The 14,473-nt window shown below is 32.1% G+C and overlaps 2 protein-coding genes and 2 non-coding genes across 4 annotated transcripts; all 4 read left to right on the forward strand.

Moving 5' to 3' along the window:
* Window positions 1–501: 501 nt before the first annotated feature.
* Window positions 502–4,588, forward strand: LOC103497725 (uncharacterized). Its single transcript, XM_051091963.1, has 6 exons — window positions 502–832; window positions 1,353–1,804; window positions 2,836–3,028; window positions 3,610–3,674; window positions 3,764–3,974; window positions 4,087–4,588. Exons 1-6 carry the CDS (start codon window positions 614–616, stop codon window positions 4,450–4,452), a joined length of 1,506 nt encoding a protein of 501 aa, XP_050947920.1. The 5' UTR covers window positions 502–613; the 3' UTR covers window positions 4,453–4,588.
* Window positions 4,589–7,526: 2,938 nt separating this feature from the next.
* LOC103497726 (FT-interacting protein 3-like) lies at window positions 7,527–11,939 on the forward strand. The gene is made up of 2 exons (XM_008460032.3): window positions 7,527–7,736; window positions 8,603–11,939. Exon 2 carries the CDS (start codon window positions 8,664–8,666, stop codon window positions 11,718–11,720), a length of 3,057 nt encoding a protein of 1,018 aa, XP_008458254.2. The 5' UTR covers window positions 7,527–7,736; window positions 8,603–8,663; the 3' UTR covers window positions 11,721–11,939.
* A 208-nt stretch (window positions 11,940–12,147) lies between these two features.
* TRNAE-UUC (transfer RNA glutamic acid (anticodon UUC)) lies at window positions 12,148–12,219 on the forward strand. Its single transcript has one exon. It is a non-coding gene; the product is annotated as a tRNA-Glu (tRNA).
* A 2,060-nt stretch (window positions 12,220–14,279) lies between these two features.
* TRNAE-UUC (transfer RNA glutamic acid (anticodon UUC)) lies at window positions 14,280–14,351 on the forward strand. Its single transcript has one exon. It is a non-coding gene; the product is annotated as a tRNA-Glu (tRNA).
* Window positions 14,352–14,473: the final 122 nt, after the last annotated feature.

Genomic DNA, 14,473 nt, shown 5'->3' on the forward strand with positions numbered 1-14,473 from the left:
CTTTCTCCACCGTAGACAACAAAATGATAAGAGAACAAAAAAATTGAAAGCTCCTAAACTAATGAACACAAAATTCATAGCTTGGAGTGTTTCATTATTCATCATCTTTCCCACACTTTGTTATGGTGTCTATGCAATATCATAACCTATATTAACCAACTCAACACTCCATAAAACTTTCTAGATTTGTAACTTAACCAACTTTATAATTTTAAAAGATGGATGGTTTCTCATGTGAACAAAGAAGAATTAAGAAGAAGAAGAAGAAGAAGAAGAAGGGGTGGAAGATGGGAGAAGGGATATAGTTTAGCGTAAGAAAAAGGGTGAAGTATAGAGTAGTAGTAGAGTTCACATATTAAATAATTTGGCGAAGAACTATAAGTTGATATAAGGAAGACTGTTGAGAAGTCAGTCAATGCACACAAAATTACGGATAGAGACATTAAAACGTGATTTAGCCTTTTAAATCACAATTTCAACCCTACTCCTTCCCTTTATTATTTATTTTACTTTTTTCAGTACTTTACTTCTTTCTATTAATTTCCATACCAAAATTCATTCTCTCTACTTTCTCTCTACAAATTTTGTAGTTCATATACTTCAAACAACAAAAATGAAACGTTTCTCTGCTAAAAATCTCCACCAAATCTTCTGCTATCATTCTTCTTCTTCTTCTTCTTCTTCTTCTTCTTCTTCTTCTTCCTTTGTTCAAGCTCCACGATGGCGTTCGTCCAAGAACAACCCTTCCTTCAAAACCGTTGCTTCCTTTCTCTTCTTGATCTTCCTCTTCCTTCTCCTCGCCTTCTTCGTTCGTCACGGCTGGATTACGCCGGTATGTTTTCACTCTTTTTCTCCTTTAGATATATAATATGCAAGATAGAATTAGATCAAACAATATTTGTTAAGCTTAGATAATATCATTCTATTTTAATTTGATGAATAAATAAATAAATATATATATATATATATATATATATATATTCCTGAGTTGTTATTATAATTATTTACAATCATTCTTATGTTGTATATATCAATTCCCTATATGTCATCTACCTTATATATCAACTTCATTCAAAAGGGAAAATCTTAAAAGATGCTAATAATGCATCAAAAGGGAAAAATCTTAGAATTCAAAACTCCTTAGTTATCAAATTGATTCAATTTAATTTGTCTCCCAAAATTGGACTTACTTGTAATCTTCAAATTATTATTAAAATATATAGAGTAGTTTATTTAATAAAAGAAATAAAATATTTAAAGTAAAAAAAAAATATTAAAAAACATAAAAGCAATATATTTAAAACGAAAAAAATAAATAAAAGATATATTTAATTATTTGTTGTGGGAAAAAGCCAATATATTGGCCGCCGGAGGGAGAAGGGGTTAGGAACAAAAGGTCAAATGCAGCCGGTTCAACAAACAACACGTGTCCAGCGCACTTCCGTTGGATCCAGGAAGATCTACGGCCATGGAGGAGAAGGGGAATAACAAGAGGAATGGTAGAACGGGCGCGTAGAACGGCCCATTTCCGACTTGTGATCCTGGAGGGGCGGGTGTACGTGGAGAAATATAGAGGTTCGATCCAGACCAGAGATGTGTTCACAATGTGGGGGATTTTGCAACTTGCGAGATGGTACCCTAAGAAATTGCCGGATGTTGAACTGATGTTTGACTGCGACGATCGGCCAGTCGTCCGATCTAATGACTTTTGGAATGCAATGAGTGGCCCGCCTCCGTTGCTCCGTTATTGCTCCGATGAGTCGAGTTTGGATATTGTTTTCCCTGATTGGTCCTTTTGGGGATGGTAAATTCTTTTCTCTTTTCCATTATCTTCTCTCTCTTTTTTCTTCCATTAATTTTGTTTCCACTTCTATTTTATTATCATTAGAGTTTCAAATCTTTCCTTCATATATATAATTATGTTTTCCACATTTGCAATAAAATAAATTAAAATAGATAATGATCTTTGTCTATCAATGATTGATAGAAACATATCACAATCTATTAATAGATTGATAAAATCAGAAATTTTGTTATATGTTGTAAGTATTTTATCTATCTTTTTTATTTTTGATAATTTCCCTTCTTTTTTTAAAGAAAATTGTCAAAATTAGAACACTTGATAAAATATTTACACTCAAAGTATAATAAATTTTGTTTTTCAGTGATTTTGTTTTGTAGTTTATTAGTTTTTTCTATTTTTGAAAAAAAAAAACATCTACTTTTCAATGGTATACGTATATAATATGATTTGTAAGTTTTGTTTTTAATAAACGGTTATTTTGGATCCTCTTTTTTTTTTTTTTTCCTTTACTTTTTAAAGGTATTAAGATTAGAATGACCTTAAACTAAAATGAAGATTTTAAAAGTATAAAAACCAAAATGAATTGAAATGGGAAGAACGTGGACCAAAGCAAATTTTTTCTTTTTTCTTTTGTTAGAAAAAGATGCCAAAGTAGTTTCAAAACATTGTTTTTTTATACAAGTTGGACAATGGGAAAATTTTCAAACCTTTTGCTTACGTTTAAGAGTCTATTTTAGTGAAATTCAACTAAGTTAGGTAAAGTAAATATAGGGTTTTCTTAAAACTTAAGGAATGTTATTTAAAGTACTTAACAAAAACAAACAAACTTATTAGGCAATTAATACAATTGTTTTTTTTTTTTTCAATCTTAAAACAAAATGTCAAACTATCATCTTTGTTTTTCTTTTCTCAAAAACACAATGAGTAGAATAAGGGGTAGGTATTATATTATATAAGAACAATGAAGAAGAGTTATGAAGAGTGCTGCATTGAATGTTTAATTAAATTGTTAAGTTTATTATTTGATTAAGGGGTGAAATAAACATAAAACCTTGGAGAATGGTATTGGAAGATATAAAAGAAGGAAACAAGAGGATCAAGTGGAAGGATAGGGTGCCTTTGGCTTATTGGAAAGGTAACCCACATGTTGATCCTTCTAGAAGAGACCTCCTCAAATGTAATCCCACTCGAGAACAAAATTGGGATACTCTCCTATATGTTCAGGTAATTTCTTGAGAATTAAAGTATAACTCAATCGACATATAATACGTACTCTTATTGAACAAGAAGTTGATGATTAGACATTTTAATTTAAATAGTTGAGATTTCTCAATAACGATCGACTTAATTTGTCGATTAACCTAAATTTAATTATCATCTTACCTTACTAACTTGTACAAAAAACAAATTCAATTATATGTCTAACCACGCCGTCTTTCATTTCTAATAAGTTAGAGATTTCTCATTAATATTAAATCATTGATAATGAAAAGGTTATTGGTTCATATCTTGTTTGTAGTATGTATTAATATTGAATTTGAGATGTTGACAAAGTTTTGATATTCTTATTATATGCAATAATATATATCTTTTAAAACATAAATTCTTGTTATTCTTTTTTAAATAATATTAATTAAGCAACACTGTGTTAAGATTAAGATTGTGTTTAATAAAAGTGGTATAATGTAATTAAATTTTGAAAATTTTGTTTAAAATTTAAAAATAAATAAAAGATCATAACTCAACTATGGGAAAATTTAATGCTTATATATGAATTCATATTAAAAACTAATTGTGGTATGAAGGATTGGGATAAAGAAGCCAAAGAAGGGTACAAGCAATCAAATCTAGAAGATCAATGCACCCACAGGTAGATAGATATAATTCATATATATTTTATTTTATCCCATGATCAATTATACATTTATATAGTACTAAAGGAAGTGTATATATATATAGGTATAAAATATACATAGAAGGATGGGCATGGTCAGTGAGTGAGAAGTATATAATGGCATGTGACTCAATGACATTATATATGAAACCAAGATTCTATGATTTCTTCATAAGAGGGATGATTCCTCTGCAACACTTTTGGCCCATCAATGACCAATCCAAATGTTCTTCACTTAAATTTGCTGTCCAATGGGGTAACAATAACACCATTCAGGTCCTTAATTAATTCTTCTTCCTCATCTATCTATCTATCTATCTATCATCTCTTTTCTTTCTTTAATATTCATTGATTATATATACTGTAATGTTTGTTAAAATGATCACAGGCAGAAGCAATAGGAGAAGAAGGGAGCAAATATTTACAAGAGAATCTAAAGATGGAATTAGTGTATGATTACATGTACCATTTACTAAATGAATACAGTAAGCTTCTTAAATTCCGGCCAACGGTGCCCCCCGGTGCTGTCGAGTTGACGCCGGAGACGATGACCGGCGCCGTCGAGGGGTTGCATAAGAAATTTTTGGAGGATTCGTTGGAGAAGTCACCGAGTGAAAGAGAGCCGTGCGATTTGCCACCTTATGATCGGACGGTTCTGGATGAGTTACGGGAGAAGAAATTAAATGCCTTAAATCAAGTTCAAACTTGGGAAAAGGAATATTGGGAAAATCAAAGCAAAGCCAATAACAATTAGATTACACCTTACAGTCGCATTTTTTTAGATTATGAAAAGTCTTCAATTTTTTTTATATATGAATTTAAGATCAATGTAGCAGTGTAGTTTTGTTGTTATTGAAAGTAGACTATTGAAATATTTGACCTTTGGTGACACTTTTGGGCCTCTTGATAGCTTTCTTTCGGATACTTTACGTCTTTTATGTGTAAATTTTTTTTATTTTGGATCGATCTTTTTAAGGTGATTTGTTTCTCTTTTATAGAAAGAATTATTGTTGTTGTTAGAAGTTGGTTAGCCCAAGTTAGCCCAAGCTTGCAAGTTTATTTGTTTAAGTATTTTTGTGTTTTCGGTATGAGTTTAAGATGTGCTTAGAATCTATCATATTTCTTTTGTTACTAATCTCATTCGTACTTACTCATTGATTTACAAGGTTAGAGTTTATTTGGATGACATGTTCTATTTTACTATGACAAATGCCATTGCGGCGGTATCATTTATCGTTCATTTTAAAAAGATTATATTTTTATGATTAGAATGGATATCGAGTAGTTAGGCCACCGTGCACACTTCTTATATTATGGAAATTTAACCGTGAGATGACGTAAGAAATTGGTTTAAAAAAAGTTAACTTTAAAATGTCTTTTTTTCATTGGGTCATGGAAAGAAGCTCCATCAACAAACTTATGATCCATACAAGATTATTTCAAAGTTTGGGCCATGAAACTCCAAAATTATATTGGTTTCTATATATGATCTCTGGAATTTAATTAAATTAATGTGTATTATTTTGGGTCTGTGGATTTGTATGATTCCAAATTAATATCCAATAGAAATCACTCGCATATATATAAATAAAACGTTCAATATTAATTGTTATATCATATGTAAAATTTAACTTCGAGTCTAATAGCGAATACGTTTTATTAGACATTTTATAGGTAAAAAGTAGATTAATATAAATTTTAAATTTAAAGTTAGGTTAGATATAAATTAAATTAAATTTTTTATCTAATAAGATAATCAATTTTAAAAATTTTAATATATTTAGAACCTATCTATAATTCGTTGTAAATTAATAAATTATGATATTTTATTGTATTTTATAAATATTTGATTTATTTTATTGTAATTTAAAATTAACCTTATTTTCATTAGTTTTCCATTAAAAATAATTAAAATCTAAATTAATTTAAAAGATCAATGGTGTTGGAAAAAGAAATGAAACGTTCTTTGTCTTTTTGTGGATTCCAACAAATTAAATAAGAAGAGGAAAGAAACAAACAAACAAACTCACCATGTCATCTAATATTTTAATCTTATTAATAATTTACACACATAACCTCAAAAGCATTCGATTCGAAGTCGTCTTTATAGTTTTGAATAAAGTTTACAAGAGATAACAACGAAAAAAAACCAACATAACTTAACCTGACGTTATCGAAATGTCAATGAATGTCTCTATATTTTATAAACATATTCGACGGTAAAAAAATAAAATCGGATTGCTATCATCCTTATGATTTTCTAACAGTGAATTAAACTTCGAATGAAAATAATTTGTACTCAATGAGATATTATCATATATGGTAATATATACGTGTGTGGCAAAGGAAAGGAGAGCATTGCCGTTAAGTTCAACCTAATCGTTTTTTTCATTTTATTTTACTATCTAAACCTTTAAACACGATAGATCGGACCTTTTAACTAACTCTTAAATTCAAACTTATTTAAAGGAATAATATAACTTTTAAAAATTTCTAATATGCATAGCCTGGATTGGAAAAGTTAGGCTTAATGTCAAAATCATTTCATCCCTACTTTGGGAAATTAATTGTAATTTTTATTTCTTTTTTCCTTTTTTCTATTTTTAATTTTAAAAAGATATTCGGATTTTAATAATATTTTCCCAAAAAAATATTTATAAAATTAAAATTTCTAACAACATAAAACTAAAAATAAAATCATTCCCAACAAACTCACAATTTTTTTAATATTATTAAAATAACATTATTTTAACTTTACCCTTTTTTTTCTTCCTATTTTTTTCTAAAATATATGCATAAAAAGAAAATTATATTATTTTTATCTTCGAGAAAAAGACATCATATATGAGTTATATAAATAATTCCTAAAGAAAATTGTCTCAAACTTACATATAAGAAAAAAAAAACTTACATATAAGATAAACGATTACAAAGTTAGACATAACACACATATTATAGGATAGTTGAGTTATGTTCACGTTACTAATTATGTTAATCGTCGTTTAAAATATAATATACATAGAAGAAAACCACAGTAAATAGCATAACCGTTAATTTTTTTTTTCAAATTTAGCAAAAACTCAAAATTTTATCGATCATTGATAGAAACCTAAATTTAAGATTTTGATATATTTTTTTAAAATAATTGGTTAATTATATTATATATTAAAAAATGTCAACGTGTGTGTGTGTGTATATATATACATATGAAACATTTATATAAAAGTAGACTAGAGAATAATTTGAAGGGGTGTTTGGGATATACAATAAGTTGAATTATAATAGTTCGTATATTTTGGTAAACAATAAGTTGAGCTATAAGACTTTTGTTGGTTTGTGCTTGTATATAGATTATTTTAGTTTGAGGAAAAAAGAGTAAACATTGTGGTAAAGAATAAAATAAATAAAACTGTAAACGACTAGCAAATCGGGTTTTGAATAATTTTTGCGCTAGTCAATTGAAAATTTTAAATAATATTTACTGTGACCAGAGTTGATTATTATAGTCATACATAATCCTTGTCTTAAACGGTCTTAAATGGGTTAGGAGAAGAATTCATTTTTTTAATTTTATTTGGGAAAATAAAAAACAAAAAACTAAGTAACATTTTTTTTTTCTTTTTTTGGTAGTAAAAGAAAAGGTAGATTATTATTATTATTATTATTTATTTGTTTGTTTTAGTAACGGTGTTAGTTTGAAGCAGCCGTGAGTGAAAGTCCACTGAGGAATTGAATTTAAACCAATCGTTGGTTTCCACGTCATTTCAAATTGACAAAGAAGAACAACATTTTTAATAATTAAAAAGAAGAATAAACGTGTTTGGAGAAGAAAACAAAAACGAACGACCTATGAATATTAAAATGGCTGAGAGTCCATTCAACATCTCTCTCTACCTTTCCTTCCTCCTCTAAACACACAGATGACCTTCAACTTCATTTTCATCTTTTTCCCTTCAAATCTTTCTCAAACTTCCATCACCATAACTCTCTGAACAAACCCATCGCCAACACTCTTTTTCTCTGACCACAATACTCAAGGTGCGTTCTTCTGTCTTTTACTCTTGTCTAAGAGCAGATCCCGTGGTCTTCTTTCTAATTGTTTGAAAATTTTTCTGGGAAATGAAATTGGTTTTGTTTTTTTTTTTTTTTTTTTGTGGAATTTATTGTTTCTTACCTGAGTTTCTTTGAGAACTGACTGTGGGAATGCTTCTTGTTTCTTGGGTTTGTTCCTGTAGAGATGTTTAAGTTTGGGAATGGGATGATGGGGATGTTGATTTTGTGTTGTGGAACCTGGGTTGGAGCTGGGAGGGATATTGTAGATGATGGTTGGTTTGTGTTCGGGAGGGGTTTTAGTAATATGGTGTGTTGGGGAGTTTAGTTTCTTGATTTGTTTAGTTGGGGGGAAATTTGTGATGGGTGCTTGAAGAAACCTGATGCTGTGTAAGAATTTTTAATCTTTCTTTTTTGAAGATTCTGTATATCCTTTTCCTGTTTCTGGGTCTGACTTAAATATGTTTTTGTTTGTTTCACTTTGGAATCTAATTAACTTTGATACCTTTATTACTTTGTTTTTGCTTTTTTTTTTTTTTTTTTGCTGCCTTTTGCCTTTGTTTTCATTTTGGTTCAAAGTGGGTTTGCTTTCTCGACGACTGTTTTCCCCATTTTTTTTTTATAGTTTTGAAAGTTCAATGAATGGGGAAGAAAAATGGATTGCTGATGACAGGAAAGATCAAGGCATGCTAATTCTATCATCTACTGTGTTTTGGATTCTGTGGATGCTTTTTCTTTTCGTTCTACGAATCACATAGTTCTCTTAGTTTAGTGGAAACCTCAAAATTTAAAACTGGAAAGAAAATAGACTGTGCTTGATATCGTATTGATGCAAATATTACTTTCATTTGCAGGTGCTACAGTTTTGGTTGCCATTTCAGTTCATCAGCGTTCGGGTGGTTTGAAAGAAGTTTAATGGGTAACCTCAAGCTAGCAGTTGATGTAGTGGGTGCTCATGATCTTATGCCCAAAGATGGACAGGGCTCAGCCAATGCTTTTGTAGAGCTTCACTTCGATGGTCAAAGAGTTCGTACCACCACAAAGGAGAAGGATCTCAATCCTGTTTGGAACGAGAGCTTCTACTTTAACATATCAGATCCACAAAATTTGGCTAACCTTACTCTGGAGGCCTTTATCTTTACCTATAATAAAGCAAGCATCAGCTCGAAGCCCTGCTTTCTTGGAAAAGTTCGTCTTACTGGGACCTCATTTGTTCCGCAGTCTGATGCTGCTGTTTTTCACTATCCGTTGGAAAAACGAGGCATTTTTTCACGAATAAAAGGAGAACTTGGCCTTAAGGTGTATGTAACTAACGATCCTTCTCTAAAGCTTTCAAATTTACTTCCTGCAGCGGAACCTTCTGTGGAAAAGGATCCTCTCCCAGTTCCAATCACATCTGAACACCAATCAACAATACGAAAATTTCCAAAGTTTGTAGCAAGTTTATTTTCTACCGACAAAACTGAATCAAGACAAACATTCCACCACCTTCCCAATGAGAAGCAGCCTCAACAAGATACTCCACAAGCTAGTGTACCAGCTGGGACCTATGGAGGATACGGTATGAATTCTAATCCAATGGTGGTAAATAATGTTCAGGCATATCCAGGGTCATCATTTTATTATAATGACTATTCAATAAGAGAGACGAGTCCTTACCTTGGTGGTGGAATGGTTGTTGGGGGTCGCCTTGCACTTCGAGACAGACCTACAAATACCTATGACCTTGTAGAAAAGATGCATTATCTTTTTGTTCGAGTTGTGAAAGCCCGTGATCTTCCCACCAAGGATTTGACTGGAGGCTTGGATCCTTATGTTGAAGTGAAACTAGGGAACTTTAAGGGAACTACAAAGCATTATGAAAAAAATTCAAGTCCCGAATGGAATGAGGTATTTGCCTTCTCAAGGACGGATGTGCAATCAACAGTTCTGGAAGTTACTCTTAAAGACAAGGATCACATAAAGGATGATTATGTTGGACGTTTGTACTTTGATCTTCATGAAGTTCCTACTCGAGTTCCACCTGATAGTCCATTGGCTCCTGAATGGTATCGCCTCGAAGACAAGAGTAGATCAAAGAAAAAGGGAGAGCTAATGCTTGCTGTATGGTACGGCACACAAGCTGACGAGGCTTTTCCAGATGCTTGGCATTCTGATGCTATCTCCCCTACTGATGGTACTTCGGTCATCCCAGCATATATTCGCTCCAAAGTTTATCATTCACCTAGATTGTGGTATGTCCGTGTCAATGTTGTTGAAGCTCACGATTTGGTTGTACAGGAGAAGTCTCGTTTCCCAGATGCATATGTGAAGGTACAAATTGGCAGCCAAGTTCTAAGAACAAAAGCGGTGAAAACTCAAACAATGAATGCCTTCTGGAATGAAGATCTAATGTTTGTTGCTGCTGAACCCTTCGATGATCATTTGATCCTTTCTGTTGAAGACCATGTTGGTCCCAACAAGGATGAAACGCTAGGGAGGGCTGTTATTCCGCTGAATTCTGTTGAAAAGCGTGCTGATAGTCGACCTATTCGCAGCCGATGGTACAACCTTATGAAGTCTATGTCAGATGCCGTGGAAGCAGGGGAGGGGAACAAAGACAAGGATAAGGATAAGGATAAGTTTCATAGTAGACTCCATCTTCGCATTTGTCTGGAGGGTGGATACCACGTGCTCGATGAGTCGACTCACTATAGCAGTGACCTCAGACCCTCACTGAAGCAACTTTGGAAGCCAGCAATAGGTATATTGGAGCTTGGCATCCTGGCGGCAGATAGGCTTCATCCAATGAAAAGTAGGAATGGAAAGGGCACAACTGATACATTTTGTGTGGCAAAGTATGGTCAGAAATGGGTTCGAACTCGAACAATAATTGACAATTTAAGTCCTAAGTTCAATGAGCAGTACCATTGGGAGGTTTTTGATCCTTCCACAGTCTTGACTGTTGGTCTTTTTGATAATGGCCATATTGGTGAAACCAGCAGTAACAGGGACACAAAAATTGGAAAGATTCGAATTCGTATTTCAACACTTGAAACCAATCGCATTTATACACATGTATATCCATTGCTTGTCCTTCACCCTTCTGGTGTCAAGAAGATGGGTGAACTGCACCTTGCTCTAAGATTTCTGTGCCCATCGGTTATGAATTTGATGTCTATGTATTCAAGGCCCCTATTGCCAAAAATGCATTACATAAGGCCATTATCGTTGTCTCAACAAGAATCGCTTCGACATCAGGCAGTCAATATTGTAGCTGCTCGATTTAGCAGAGCAGAGCCTTCTCTCAGGAAGGAGGTAGTCGAGTACATGTCTGATGTAGACTCTCATCTTTGGAGCATGAGACGAACCAAGGCCAACTTCTTCCGGATTGTAGGGGTTTTTTCAGGATTACTTGCAGTTGGAAATTGGTTTGGAGAAGTGTGCATGTGGAAGAACCCCATTACTACAGGGCTTGTTCATCTTCTCTTTTTGATGCTAGTTTGTTTCCCTGAGCTGATCTTGCCCACAGTTTTCCTCTACATGTGTGTTATAGGAATTTGGAACTTTCGGTACCGTGCTCGGAACCCTCCACATATGGATACAAAACTCTCTCAGGCAGAGGCAGTGAACCCTGACGAGCTTGACGAAGAATTCGACTTGTTCCCAACAAGTCGAAGCCCAGACATTATTCGAATGAGGTACGATCGGATGAGAAGTTTGGCAGGAAGAATTCAAACTGTAATGGGGGACGTGGCAACACAAGGAGAACGAATTCAAGCACTCTTAAACTGGAGAGATCCTCGTGCAACAACCATATACATAATTTTTTGCTTCGTAGCAGCTCTTGTGTTGTACGTAACACCTTTCCAGATGTTGTTCCTTCTAACTGGTTTCTACGTCATGAGGCATCCTAGGTTCAGAAACCGAATGCCACCGGTGCCGATGAACTTCTTTCGCAGGCTGCCTGCTAGGACGGATAGTATGTTGTAATTTGAAACTGCAGTAGTGATCATGTGTTCTTTCAAGCTTGGCTTCTCTATCAAGATGCTAAAAAAATTCTACAAATGGTTTTTCATGGTGAAACATGTAAATGATTTTGTAATCTTCATCATTTGGCATGTATTGGTGAAGAAAGTAAGTGGACGTACTGTCAATGTAATGCTACATTCTGTATGGAGTTTTGGCGATAAATAATGTCTTATGAACCCACTCCTCTCTCCTCCTCTATTCAATGGTAGCCTCAAACTCTCTCTTTTTTCTCTTTTAAAACAAAAAAACTTCATAAATATATAGATATATAAGAAGTTATGTAGATAAGAGGTTATCAATTAAAAAAGAAGCAAAAGAGAGGTTATCAATTAAGGTGTATATAGGAAAAGTAATTAGAATATTAATATAATAGGTAATTTTAAAGAATTCCGTTGTCGTCCAGCGGTTAGGATATCTGGCTTTCACCCAGGAGACCCGGGTTCGATTCCCGGCAACGGAATTTCTTTTTTCTTTTTCTTTACGAAGCAATTTTGTCCAATTTGAATAATGTTAGAAAATTAACAAATATATGTTCATGGTGATGAAAACTCATACACTAAACAAAATGGAAAGTTCTATGCTCTTTCCAATATTAGAGATTAGATGATAAATATTAAAGATTGTACCACTCCAACAAGTCGATAAAATCATATTCATTCTTCATAAATTAAAACTTCATTTTAAAATATGATCTAAACAATGATGAATCTAAAAGTTTTTGTAACACTAAAGCTTACTGTGTCTCTCGTTAGAAAGATTCCTAATATGGTTATTTTACTTGATTTCCATATATTTTAGGAAGTGTTAGTCGAGAAAGACCAAATGTGTTACGTTAGGCTCAGAACAAAAGAATATTAATAAAGATTGTTTCGCAACAATCTTTTCCACATCACATGTATTCTTTTGTTTTTTTTTTTTCACTATTGTCCCGACTCATGCTTACATAATAACTTAATTTTATGTTTAAATGTAATTAGTTCGTGTGTTCCGAATCAAGTGATATTTAGACATTTTTGAAGTTGTTTAGAGAGTAAAAGTCTAGTATATATATATATATATATATATATATATATATATATATATATATTAGATGATAATTATATTCGGATATTATACATGGAGGTGTTTCTTATGATAACGTGTTTTCCTTTTTTCTTCTCCTCTCAAGATTGCAACTATGTCGAAGGGAATTCTCGTTCCAAGGAAACTAAGGGGAGGTTACAAAAGACTTTAGTATTGCTCATTTGTTCATATAGATGCTGACATGCAAAGGTAGTTTTGATGGTTATTATTTGGAGAATATGATATATATATATATATATATATATATATATATATATATATATATACTTTTGTTAATATTGAGTGGATGATAGTAGTTTTGTAGAAGTAATGTCGTACTTGATGTGAAGTTCTAAAATCATTCACATGTGTGGCTAGCTGTTTGAATTATATTCTTTTTGAAAATTTTCTTATGAGATTTGTTCATATTGTTCGAAATCCTTTATGGAGTTGTAGAGTTTTGTATTCGACAATGTTTGAATAAATGGAAAGTTTTGGAAATGTTAAGTTCATATGGTAATTGTTGAAATGTTGTTAGTGTTACATTTTGGAATTGTATTTGGTGAATATCTATATGTATAATTATGTGATTGTTGGACCAAGAACAAAATAGAAAAAGTATTATGGGTAATTATCCATATTACAATTTTAAATATAAATTCCAAACACACCTTACGTTATTTAAATGTCAACGACATCTATATTCTTGATATATTTTTCCGTATCAAATATACAATGTCTAAACATTTTTCACATATCAAGTCAAACATCACTTGATGGTTTTTTTTTTTCAATGTCAACCACACCTACATTCTTTACATTTTTTCCATATTAAGTAAAAAAATATATTTACATTTTTCATGTATCAAATAACATTATTCTTTACTTTTTTACACGTCATGTGAAGAACGAAACTCTTGACATTTAATAAATGTCAAACTTCAATAGTCTTAACATATATTAATAGTTGTGAGCTTCGATATTCTAGATGATGGCTTAAAGAACGTTTTTAAAAATAACGTTTAAGTACAATGGTTCTTGACTTTGAAAAAACGTCAAGAGAATTTGTTTTCGTAGTAGTGTCATGACAAAAATCTACTCTCAAAGTTGTCGTCATTCTTTTTCTTCTTGTTCTCAAAGTTTCAACAATTCGATGAGAAGAGATTACTCCAATTAACAACACATTCTACATGTTATCAAGACAAACAAAAACGTTGGTATTTGATGTGCACTCGTAGTCAAATAGTTTGTCCGAACACTAACAGTTGTTGATGTCTAATAAACAACAAACCTCAATGTATAGCGTAAGAAACTGAATAAAGGTTTGTGAACATTAAAATGTGTTCATATTGCCCATAAAGAAATGCAACCTTTTCTCTTCTCTAATGGATATTTTTCATTAAATATTAAAAACAAATTAGGATTAACAAAATAAATTAATTTCTAAATAACAACAAATCCGTTGTCGTCCAGCGGTTAGGATATCTGGCTTTCACCTAGGAGACCCGGGTTCGATTCCCGGCAACGGAAATATTTTTCTTTTTTAGTTGTTTATTTTTTTTCTATTTGTGTTTCATATGTTACTTTTTACTACAAAATAATATAAACAATGTAGAGGAGGATGGAATAAATATAGAAACAAAGAGTAGTGA

The sequence above is a fragment of the Cucumis melo genome, chromosome 11 (assembly GCF_025177605.1).
Source record: "Cucumis melo cultivar AY chromosome 11, USDA_Cmelo_AY_1.0, whole genome shotgun sequence".
Lineage (NCBI taxonomy): Eukaryota > Viridiplantae > Streptophyta > Magnoliopsida > Cucurbitales > Cucurbitaceae > Cucumis > Cucumis melo.

Coding starts and splice junctions, on each gene's coding strand:
- LOC103497726 (XM_008460032.3), top strand. CDS start 8,664: ATGGGTAACCTCAAGCTAGCAGTTGATGTAGTGGGTGCTCATGATCTT.
- LOC103497725 (XM_051091963.1), top strand. CDS start 614: ATGAAACGTTTCTCTGCTAAAAATCTCCACCAAATCTTCTGCTATCAT. Junction 833..1,352: donor GTCACGGCTGGATTACGCCG/GTATGTTTTCAC, acceptor TGTGGGAAAAAG/CCAATATATTGGCCGCCGGA. Junction 3,029..3,609: donor ATACTCTCCTATATGTTCAG/GTAATTTCTTGA, acceptor TGTGGTATGAAG/GATTGGGATAAAGAAGCCAA.